The sequence below is a fragment of the Porites lutea genome, chromosome 3, assembly GCF_958299795.1.
Source record: "Porites lutea chromosome 3, jaPorLute2.1, whole genome shotgun sequence".
Taxonomy (NCBI): Eukaryota; Metazoa; Cnidaria; class Anthozoa; order Scleractinia; family Poritidae; genus Porites; species Porites lutea.
Genome location: NC_133203.1, coordinates 24,736,086 through 24,748,525, shown reverse-complemented (window position 1 = coordinate 24,748,525; position 12,440 = coordinate 24,736,086). Strand labels below are relative to the sequence as shown.

The following is a 12,440-nucleotide window of genomic DNA, read 5'->3' as shown; positions in this document are numbered from 1 at the left end:
GCGGAAATCCGGAATTGAGTATCATTTGAAATTAACCCGTTCATTCATCCGAACCATTCGTAGGGTAGTAAAAAACCATTACTTTCAATCCAAAATATTGAGAATATAAACCCACGACACCACGTTCTTTAGCCAACACTAAGTACATTCAATTTGATCGGAGAAAAGGTCTCAAATGAACTGAAGTGGGTGATGTATAATAGACTAAACAACAGCCAATGAGTGACCCAGATGGCCCGCAGTGTTTGAGCTTAGAGGTGAACCTCTCCTTTAGGACACCTATATTCAAGGGATACCTCCATCAAAGGGACACAAAATTTGATCCTAGAAAAACGTCCACATAAACTTTGTATGTGTTACCTCCATCGTTGAGGCACCTCTATTCTGAGGAAAGGAACACGTTTTCTGGGTCCCGAAACCTTGGTTTGACCTCCATTCAGGGGAAACCTTTGCACTCGAAATATGTCTGACCACAAAGAGCGTTGATATCTTCAAGTGTACACTAACCATAATGATGGCAGCTTTCACAACCCGAATTATCTCACTTAAATCGATGTAGTGAACTCTTGTGAACTTGCGAAGATAAGTTAAGGATATATTAAAAAAAAAAAAAATTGTATTTACTGGTTAATTTTCAACCCTTTCAGCTGAGCAGTGTTTCTTTCAATGAAACAATACGATGCTGGCGCAAGGACTTGAAGCATCGCCTTGCAGGTAAGACCTCAGGCCATTACTTTACCTGCTCACACAGGCTTAAGTAGCAGCGGCGTAGAAAACTTTCAGGTATAGCCTGTGTACGGCCGTCCCCTTCCCACGGGAAAAAATTCCTTGATGAAATCAGTGCCCCATTCCCGATTTTTCTCCTGAGGGGAGGGGGCAGTTGTACACGGTCTATTTGAGGCATGATAGTATACTGAGTATTTATTTGTACTTACTCCCAGTATTCCTGGCTTGCCGATACTCGCTTTGCTACATTTGCTACCGTTAGATTAAAAAGAGTGGTAGCATTTGCAAATGTGTTATTCAGCGTTCCATCATTGTCACTCTTCTCAGCATAATCCACACAGTTGGGAGTGTTCCATTCGTTGTTGCAGTGGGACCAAGGAAGTGTCGATTGAAACGAGGCAAACAGGTAAAACAAGACCCAGGCAAGAATCACATTGTAGTATATAGAGATCCAGACAAGGACTGCTATACTTGCATAACCAATACCTAACAAAAAATGTCCGTTAGTAAAGTTAGGCCAAGTTCAAACGTCGAACCTTTCATGTACCAAACCTAATCCCTTTAATTACGTACATGAAAAGATGAACGTTTGAATCAATTAGGACCGACTTATCTATTTTGGGTCGAACCATGAATTAAAATCGAGTGGCTCACATGGAAATTTCGACTGTGGATGGAGTTGTCTCCCTCGCAGCTGTTTATTAACAACAACAACAATAAGCTTTATTTGCATGACCATAACAAAGTATTACAGTATTGCAAAAGCTACTTGAAATTAATCATTGATTCCTTGTAAATTAAATATTTAAAATAATAATTTGAAGCTTATTATTCATTGTTTATTTCTAAACATCAGTAGGACTAATTATTCCGGAGATAAGTTTGTCTCTCAATTCAAAGCAAGTTGATATAAATGAAATTAACTGGATGTTAATAAAATAGTCAGTAGAATTCATCAGATGTGATAATAAGGACTCATGTGATTGTAGTCGTAGAAACGGTATTTTAGGATCTAGTTTAGAGAAGAACATATCTCTTATGGAAGAAAAACTTGGATAATCTAATAAAAAGTGAGTTTCATCTTCAATTCTGTTACAATTGCAGAGATTGCATAACCTTTCGTCACGTGGTATATTGTCGTATCTGCCTGTCTCAATCCTAAGTTTGTGACTGCTTATTCTCAGTTTCACTAATGTTTTCCTAGAAGGGTTATTGGGTGTCACGCAACGCACGTGGCTACTAGGAGGACTATTGATGGAGCGACTTCGTTCCAGAGGCCCCCGGGGGGGGCACTCGGGTATTTTTTGGGTGGGTATGTGCCGCCAGGGACTCGAAATTGGCACCCCGTTCTGAAGAAAAAAAATTCCCCTAAAATTGATACCCCGTTCTAGAAATGGGCCAATTTTTTATACCCCGTTCTAGAATTCGCCCTAAAACTGATACCCCGTTCTAGAAATGGGCCAATTTCTTATACTCCGTTGTAGGGTGCAACAAGATTACAACAGTTTGCTTGTTAACGCATTGAACCGTATTTTTAAAAGCAATTTGTCCTTGAATAATTTCAAATGGCTGCTTACAAAACTGGAGCTTTCGTGCGTTCGAAATATTATACCCCGTTCTAGAAAACGCCTCTAAAATGGAAACCCCGTTCTAAATCAGGAGCTTCAAAATCACGACCCCGTTGTGCGGCACATACCCATATAGGTATTGTATGGGAGTACTCCCCCGGGAAAACGCCGAACTTCTCAGATGACAAACCTAATGCAAAAAATACTATAATTAATTTTCACTGGTAAGCATTATTGACCACTGTACAGACTGCACATCTTAAGAATGAACTGAGTTCCGACTATGAGAGTTGCACGTCTGAATCAGCCGTGGAACTTGTGTCATTTGGGTCCATCTAAATAGGTATTAAGTTTGGTACATGAAAAGTTCGACCTTTGAACTGGGCTTTAGGGACCTATTCAGACACACTGTTGAGACCGACGGTGATGAAAGACAGGTATTCATTTTGTTTTATCAAATCAGTTTGGTCAAGTGGATTGTGTGGTCTCCAAGCCGATTAATGCCCATTTTCTGGCGGGTTTTATTCAGGAACCAATATGATGTTTTTTTTAAAAGGATATATGCTTGGAGAGAAAGACCAAAACGGTTCCACTAAAACCCAGGAAATGGGCATCAATAGGCTCGAGGACCACCTAAAGAAAATACAGGTCCCAGTTGTTCAAAAGGTGGATAACGGTATCCACTGGATAAAACTCTATCTAGTAGATAACGCAGTTGGTTAGTCCTAATACTTATCACTAATCTTATAATTATCCACTGTGTAGTGATTTATCCGGTGGATAGCGCAATCCAGCGTTTGAACAACCTGGCCCAGATAACTTAAGCAATATATAGATTTAGCCACGGCTAAAAGCGAAGCTCCCATTGAAAAGTTAAGTGATTTTGGAGTGAAACAAATAGCCTTATATACACACCCAAAAAGTTGTACGGTCAAATTTAAGAGCAATAATGGCTCTTGATCACAGTAGATAAGGCGTGGAAAACAAATCAGGCCGAATTTTTTGCGATCGACAAGTTTACAAATTCTTGCCAATAAATCTGGGTGCGTGCAAACCAATGTTTTATTTTTTTTTTAATACACCACATCTGAGGAGAAAGAGTACTATGAGGCGCTGTTTTTATCATACAGACCTCGTACAAAATGCAGTATTTCACAATTTTTCAAGACAAATTGCATTCACTCAATATTCAGGACCATCGAAGCATGCGTGGACTTTTAATTAGCGAAACCGTTCAAAAAATTTCCAAAATCACCTATACGGCCAGCCGGTTCTAACTTTTGATAAGCGCTAAATTTGCGAAGAAATTTTAAAAGAGTTACGCTTCAACGTGATAAAGAATTCATTGAGTCTATTTTTTATTCATGGTTTTATAACGATGTGTAACCTTAAAAAGCGTTTGATACGCTCGGCATTTTGAGTACTCCTGCAAGCGATGTTTATGAACGCCTGAAAACAAACGGCAAAGCGATGAAAATTACACTTTTGAGACTACCAACAATCAATAAAGAAATATAATTCGGTAGAACATTTACAGAGACAACAATTTTCATTCACGAAAACAAATGAGTATTTAAGTGTCTCTAAGAATCCTCAAGTCTTTACTAGTAAGCTTAAAGATTAAGTTTACGTTTTAAGCCGCCAGTTTCCCGGGCCTGTTTGCTGTTTTCAAAGATGAACTCAGGACAAGAAAATCGCTCAACGCTTTCTTTCTACAGCCAAAATTATAACTAAATATTCTTCGGAAAGTCTCTTCTTTCTATTTACGGTGAATTAATATCGACTAAAGGCCTGTTAAAGTTCTGTAAGCTTAAGCTTATATCCAACCTCATACTAGGTCAGATCAGTGTCTCAGTCAAATCTTAATACAAACGTGCATAAACTAGCTTCATAAACTGCGCCGCTGGACTTCATGAAATTAGATATAAATACAATAATTACTCAGGCTTACCATATTTCGAGATGCAGCTCTTGAAAGCTATCAGGTAAGGCAAGGATCGCTTGAGCCTTTATAATTCTTGCACGCATCCAGCAAGGTGAAAAGCAAAAACGATGCCATCCGAAATCGGATTATCGGCTTTGACAAGCGACGCATTTCTCAACCAAAAACCCAATAAACAAACCAGCCATGAATAAGAGAACACTCTTGATAGCAGCTGTATTTCATTTTGTACATCCAGTGGAAAAATACGGTTAAAAACATGACAAGTTGACTCAAAACTCTGTCAGCTTCAGCTGTCAAAGTAAACAACTTTCAAGATGCTGCATAAATTTGGACGTGGAGCGTGACCAACACGTGACCATGGTAAGAAAAGGTCTTCCCCGCCGGTATTTTAAAAAAACTGGCTGAATTTTTGCGTCTGAGGTAAGTTTGATAGTGCGGGGCGATACTGACATAAACACAACATATTTGATATGAATTTAAAAAAAAAGTAAACGTGAGCCTGCAATCATTTGAAAACGAATAAATTGTCAGCGGATAACTTCAAAAAAATACTCGACCTTGATGGGTCGACACCTGAGCCCGCGATACGGAAAGGTGATACCGGTCAGCGGATACCCTGTTTTGACAGTTGTCAATTGAGAACAACATTGATGTGCAATCAGCTTCCTCCTGGGCTCCCAAAGCGAGAAAGTGTGAGAGTAAACATTGGTATGCCTGTGGTGCGGACGGACGGTCGGTCGGTCGGTCGGTCGGTCACGTGATTACCAAATTTTCTTGGATGGGTAGATTACCTTAGCTATGGGGCTCCCCCCACGCACGCGCTTCGCGCGCGCGTGGAGCTCTGCTATTAAAAAAAGCTGTTTGTCTCATTTAGCGGTTGTTATATACGTAGGTCACAGAAACAAGTTATTTTTTTCCAATACAAATCCTTATAGCGGTCCTTATATTTGGAAGTGATCGAAGGTTACGCAACATTGCCAACGCTCATATTTCAAAGTTGAGATAATAGTAGTTAGTGGTTAAGTAATTATCTTGTCGATTTGGCACATATAACGGGCATATCTCACCTTTAACAAGTGGACATATGTTCCATGCTGTAATTCCTCCTTGGCTCAAAAACTGGCCCAATCCAATTTCCAGAATGTTGACTGGCACTGCAGCCACAACCAGGCAAATGAAGTAGGGAATGAGAAAGCAACCTGCCGATTAAAATCCGGGGTTAATCCGGTAAAACCAAAAAGGTTTGTGTTCCAAATCAAAATATGGGCGCAAGAAAGAACCTGCAGCTGTGTCTGATTATCAGGTCACTTTTTTTGAGTCTTGCACTTCTCGGTTTATTTAAGTGTCTGGTCTTGAGTATTTAGCTCTTGCAGACTTATCGATAGCTGTGCATGGTAAAAGCCGTAAAAGGACACGTGTAGCTTACATACCTCCACCATTCTTGAAACACAGGTAGGAAAACCGCCATAAGTTACCTAGGCCTATTGCCCACCCCACCAAAGCCAGAACAAAATCACACTTTGAAGACCAAACCTCTCGCTCGTGTACAGCCTCGACCATTTTGAACTGACTTCGGTTCTATCTGAAAATGCACACAAGAAGGAACAAAACAATTAAATATGCTTTATTGAACAAGCTTTCTCAGTCAAAATGACTGGCTATAGGTTACGTTCCGTCTTTTTTAGGAGGGTTTTACTAAAATCCATAAAAACACACGATAAAAGGAGATTGAATCGTGTCCAGCCATCATAACAGAACAAGCCTTGGTTGTTAAGGATTTATCATAATTTGCCGAAAGAAAATATTTTTTTGTGAGAAAAAACGCAGGAGATCCCCCGAGTTGGCAACAAAGGCCCATCTTTTCTGCGAGTGGTTCGGGGAACTTTCATTTGCTCCCTCGAGGAGCCAGCCAGGGATAAAATAAAAGAGAGGTTAGAATCACGGTCACGGCCCGTTTAATACCAAACGTTAATTTTCATTTCACGAACATGTTTTATCATTGCTTCTCGTTTACTGCTCATTATATCTACCGTAAATTCTCTATTAAGCTCCCAGCTTTCTTAAGTCCCCCTCCCCCTTATTATCCTTAACTGATAAATGACAGACTGTATTAGTCAATCACGACTGCAAAAGGACGCGTTGACTGATCTGGGATGATGTATTTACCAACTGGAACTTCGGATTTGTGTTATAGTTCTTTATTGCCGGAGAACTGATACCACCGTCTTTGCTAAACTGGATAACCACTCCCTCTTAAATGAGCCCCCGTCTTTATCAAGCCCCCCCCCCCCCTCAAATGTGTCTGAAATGAATAAGCTCCCCCTGGGGGGGCTTAATAGACGATTTACGGTATACAAGAATTATCATTCTAAAGCCAGCTCCATTCATTTCCTACTATGACATTTTTATGATCTGTCTGATTCTTTTGAAGCTCTTAAATGTTGAACTCGCAAGGAGAAGAAAATTGACACTGATCTGGGACCAAAGCAGATACTAGTTAATCCTGGAAATCACAATTTTTTTCCTGAGATGATCCATGCACCATTGAGAGAAAAGCTTGCGAGAGCACCAGAGAAAATGAGAGAAATTATCTCCATCCGGCAATGGGAAAAGGCTTGATCCTTTATCAAATTCTCGCCACTAATTAGTCGAGCTTGCTTTAGCAGAGCGAGACTCTAAAAATGCAGGCGTTTGCTTTGTCTTCCTTTTTTCCGTGTGGGATATAAATTGTAGGCCAGGCGTTCCTAGCGTAGTCTGCTACACAGCCGTTTTTAGTGTCGTCACGCAACGCGGAGGAGCGTTGCGTGACGACACTAAAAACGGCTGTGTAGCAGACTATTCCTAGCGGAGACCGTGGAAACAGGGGATGAGAATCGTGACGACTTTCATTGTATGCAAATGAGTCTTGTCATGAGCATTTAGTTTATTTTTGGCGATGACCGAAATGACGCATGTAAGTTTGACAATGATGAATAAATAAATAAATAAATAAATAAATAAAATAACGATTTGCAGGTAGCACATCCACATAGTGGTTCTTCGTGATGTAATTTTCCCCGAACCGAGGCCCTTGATTTTCGTGTAATTACGCACGACATGCACGCTTATTAAAAGGTAAATACCCCGAGTAGGATGAGAAAATGTTATAGCGGGGAAATCCTGTATTGTAGTGTATTGAGGCGTTATGTTTCTCAGAATATTGTCGCAATTACTGGGACTCTAGGGTTAAATAGATTCACTTTGTTGTATGTATCTAATTGATAGATTTTCGCAGTTGTTAAGAAGTGAAGTCGTGTTACACTTTATAAATACTTGAGATATCAAGTATTTACTACTGGAAGCAACTTCAACTACCTGTCTAAGAATTGAGTTCCACTGTCGCGTATTTTTTACGTGCGTACGTGCGTAAAATTAACGTTCAAAAATAATATAGAGGCAATGTATGAAAGGTCGCACGTAGGCGTAAAAGTAGAACCTCGCTCATCTTCACGTTTAATCTCAACACTTAATTTCTTGCGTCTATTTTATCTGCGTGCTTTAACGTGCGGAGCCAAAAACACGTCAGTGGAAATCCACCCTAACGTTACGTATGCGTCACGGATGTGTTTATACGGGTTGCTTTGTACTTGACTATCTCGCACTCTACTTGCAGTACTTCATGTCCATAAAATAGAAATCTCATATCGAGCTTTTCCGGAACGGGTCGGTCCATGAATTCTATTGCTTGAAAGCTTTGATTACTTTGGAACAAGTGATTACTTCAGTGGTCGAAAAAAAGAATAATCATAATGAGCAAAACTTCGAGGCTTATTGGAAAATTAGGATCAAGGATCGAGGATTGGTGATAGAGAATCAGGCCATCGGGGATCCGTTAAGGATCGAACCAAGGTGATGTGGGCCGCAGACTGTAGATAAATTTCACAGAACATAATCCCGTTGGCTGTACTGAACGCAAAATTCAAGTAAACTTCTCCGTGTCTGACTGAGTCAGTGATTGTTTTTGACGAGAAAGTGAAATTTTCCTGGAAAATGAAACGCTTCATCCCATACTGTGATAAAGTGCATGTTGTGTACAACTCTAAACATTTACTCTGAGGCTGTAGGGAGATATTAAAAGCAGATAATAGGCAGCTATGGAAAATGTAATTACTTTTACGCGATTTTGATATCTTACAAAACGGACAACAAATTTAGCAGGAATACGCGTGAACTGAATTAGCTGTCTGTTGTATAAGGTTCTGCTAAACTTACACATTTTTCCAGTGCTGAACATGTACTGTACCGAGCCGTATCTCTCGGATATCTCGGTCCGCTACAGAGAGGCAATATATATTTATACTGACAGAGTCATGGACTCCTGATACTGATAAAAATCGTCGTTCAATTTTTTGAGTGTAAAAATTCCTGAAAGAGTTCTCCTCAATGGAGCAATATCAACATGTAGAAGGTTTTCTAAGGTTTCACACCGGTGTGAAGCTGAGATGTGCGGCTTGTCTCTCCTTGCAATTTCTACGTTTTGAGTATTTACATTATGACATATAACACTCGTTTTGTATTCCAAACGAAAAAGTTGTGTAACAGCACTGGCGCCTTTGACAACAAAACTTATCTCCAAGCAAGGGAGACTCACCGCTGCTAAGAGCGTTCTTGTTCTTTACGGGAATGCATGGAGATCGAGCCTGGAGAATTTGAAAAGAGCTAACTGCCTCCCGCAATAAATGTATGCAGATTTCTGCTTCTACTTTTTTTTAACTGTTCTTTTTTTGTTAAAATTCAAATTAAAGAGAAGCCTTTGAATTTACTCTCAATAGTCATCTTGAGCAAAGATCAACACAGGTAAGAACATAGCAAGGGCATAACTAATCGTACGCCAATATGCACGCGCCTATTTAAGAATAACCAGCAACAAAAATAAAACCAGAAAAAACAAATGAAAACAAGGCGGAGGAAATTTACGAAGGTAAGCAATAGCTGAAAAATTTGTATAATCATTTCTTACTCGGTGGTTGTGACATCGGCATTCAGGACGTCCATAAGGATGTGGTTTCCAGAGATACTCACTGTTCCAAATGCACCCATTCTGTCTACTAACTTGCTGCCATACCCACTGGCTTTGATTATGTATGGTGAGGTAATCAGCCTTTTAACTCGGAAGACGGTGTCCTCTTTGAGTGTGGCAATATCAGGGAAAACACGGCATTATAACTGGAAAATGTTTTGAACGCATTTCGGCACCCAACGACCGAATGTTTCCAACTACGTCATACTGAAGTGTCTCAAATGGTCTTCTTTATGCTTTAGAAGCCTGTTTAGTTAAATAACTATTTATCTGCTCGGATGTCTTAAGGGAATGTTGGTTGTCTCATTCCAAACTGTTATAAGCTACCCGGATGAACATGGAGTAACCGCTCTTTCATTGGACAATTCTAGAGAACGTTTTGTCACGCTCTGTGCTGAAATTTTCAGCAGACTTTTTTAATTATATCTTGTAACAAATTAAATGTGACTGACATATGACCTAACCTTAGAAAACCTATCAATTAAGCTACGAAAATCATAGGCAAGAAATTCTTAGGCTTTCCCGAGCTTAAAAAATTTATAGTCAATGTGTGCTCCTTTGGACAGTTATTTTACAGAAAAAGAGTCATTTGGTGCCCTCATTCTTCCAGAACCGAAAGCAAATGACCCTGTCGTATCTATAGAAACGAATCGACTGAAAGCACAGCAGAGAAGATTAACAAATAATAATAAAAAAAACAACTGAAAAATTCATCATATTTGACCCGTACCTAAGAGCTTTACCACAATATTGGACAGAAACTTATCACAGCCTGTCTCCGCCAATTTGTTTTCCAATCTCAGCGCTTAATACCGCTTAGTCACACAGAAAGGTGTTTCCGCTAAACGTTCATGATTGGTTATCCGCGAAGTAAAACCCCCAAGAAAATTTCACATCGTACACGAGACAGGGGCACCCACCGAATGTTTCCAAATACGCCAGAAATGTGTCAAATGATTTTCTCTGTGCTTTAGAAGCCTGTTTGGCCGTAATATGTAGACTATTATCTTGATATTAAAATGTGAATAACACAACGTCCGAAAATTGTAGTTAAGCTATTAGAAAACCTTCGAATATTTTAGACGTATGGAACGGTTATCCAGAAATTTTTAGCTTTTCTCAAGCTTTAGAAATTTTTAGGCAATATTTGTTCCTTCACACTGTTATTTTACAGAAAAACGTCGCCGAGTGCCCGTGACGAGAAAAGCATGTGAGAGTTATCGGAAGGGACGTGCTTCCACGGGACTTCAGTAACACTAGTTTGTGCTACGACAGTGTCTTTTTTTAGTATGAAGTATGGATGTCAGTGAACCTTGAAACCGTGTTGTAAATAGCTATTTGACGAATGATCATATATCGTGATGGGGGGAGGGGGTTTGGGGCGTAGACTCGGTCATTAAGTTCTCTGATTGTCGAGGATGCTCGGTAGAAACACAAGAGGCATTTTTCTCCGGTTTATTTCTGACTCCCTGAATTGCTTTCTTAACGAAGAATTCTCTTTTCTGTCTTGCATAGGATTCGTCGAACGATACTAAAAACCCTCTTTTTCATCATGCACTCTTAATCGCAAACAAAATGGCCTTAGCCTCCAATGGAACTCTTTTTTTCGAACCGTAGTAAATTTTTTTGACTATGAAAGACGTTATGCTATTAAAAGTGGGACTTACAGAAAATTTGAGTGATGCAAAATGGGGATCCTTTTTCCTGGAGAATCATTCTTTAGTCTTTCTCTCATTTGTAGAAATGTACGGAGAACAGCAATGACGTTATTTCTCTAGAGGTTGTTTTGACAATTCCAGGCAGATAATGACAGTATACGTCTGAGTAGGCGCGGGTGGGGTGTGTGCGAGTGTGTGCGTGAGTATGCAAGAACTATGTACTAAGCTACTTTGGTTTCTTTGTATGTTATGTAATTTAGTAGCAATGTAGTTATGTATTTGTACTTTAGTAAATGAAACAGGACAAAAAAATTCTCGTCAATGTAAAAATAAGGCTTTGTGGGGGTTTTCAGCTAGTGGCATGTTTTGTAATCAGGGGCACCCAACGGCAATTTTCGGGAAAATATCTGTTCGGAAGACGATTTGAGAACTAGAATTTTCGGAACATTTGTTGTAAAATTTCTTGCTTGCCTGCCTCTCCTAGGATTTTCGAACATCGACAAAATGGTATAATTACCCATTTTAAACGTATATTTACCCTAAAAAAGGCCACTTAGAATTTTCGGGAGCCTTTTCCTGGCTAAATTTTCGAAAAGGTAAGTTTTGATCCCTATAATTTTCGGATCACTAGACTTTCAGCTAGGAAATCCGAACAGATGAAAAGTTTTTAGGGGATAAAAATATGCCTATATCTACCTTTTAAATACTAAAATACGTTCAACAAATCTATGTTAAGTGGTTTTGAACTATATCCTCGTTGGGTGCCCCTGTGTAATATTTTTACAGTCCGTGGTGGATAGCGTTATCCAACGTTTGAACAACCCGGGCCAGGTTTTCGCAAATAACGCGTTGAACATCATAAAGTTCATAACCACTGGACCCAAACTTGAATGAACTAACCATTTTGTTCTTGATTTTCTGACTCTCTACTAATTAGTTAAGAATGATAAAGAATGTTAGTTTTTACCTCACTAGTTCCGTCTCCAGTTCGGCAATCTGGCGGTGGCCTTTCATAACTTCAAGTATTAAACGTTCGTAGTGTTTCATCTAACCAAATAAAGATGCCGGTTTCACGTGGTAATAATGCAAATGTTTTAGCACGTGACCCACTATTAAAAACACCTTGCTTTTCTTAGCTGATCGCCAAATTTAAAGTCTATAACCTTTCTTCTTTATCGCCGTACAAGACCCTTGTATCTACTTTCACATGATCCTAGCCGCATACTGAACACATGTTAGATGTTACTTTAATTACGAGAGAAGGTAGGTTCACTCTTGCCACGAGAAACGAGAAACGTCTCGATTCTGTACATCTCAATTATTGTACCACGATGGATGAACAATAGCTACCGTTCTCTAGACATCGATAAATCAATTTTCTGGATTAAATTCACGTGTGGCTCACGAGAGACTAGAAGAGACTTATAGAACCCGCCTTGGCTTGGTCATGACGAAATATACGTCGCATGCGTGAGGCCTGCAGA

The 12,440-nt window shown here is 39.6% G+C and overlaps 1 protein-coding gene across 1 annotated transcript in view; it reads right to left on the bottom strand.

Moving 5' to 3' along the window:
• The window catches only part of LOC140930763 (sodium- and chloride-dependent taurine transporter-like), a 27,252-nt gene extending 15,273 nt beyond the window's left edge, over positions 1 to 11,979 (bottom strand). The window contains exons 1-4 of the mRNA XM_073380477.1: positions 11,924 to 11,979; positions 5,670 to 5,821; positions 5,307 to 5,438; positions 936 to 1,212 (exon numbers count right to left, since the gene is read on the bottom strand). Coding sequence (XP_073236578.1) covers positions 936 to 1,212; positions 5,307 to 5,438; positions 5,670 to 5,799 — 539 coding nt within the window. The 5' untranslated portion in view covers positions 5,800 to 5,821; positions 11,924 to 11,979. The remainder of the gene's footprint in view (positions 1 to 935; positions 1,213 to 5,306; positions 5,439 to 5,669; positions 5,822 to 11,923) is intronic.
• Positions 11,980 to 12,440: the final 461 nt, after the last annotated feature.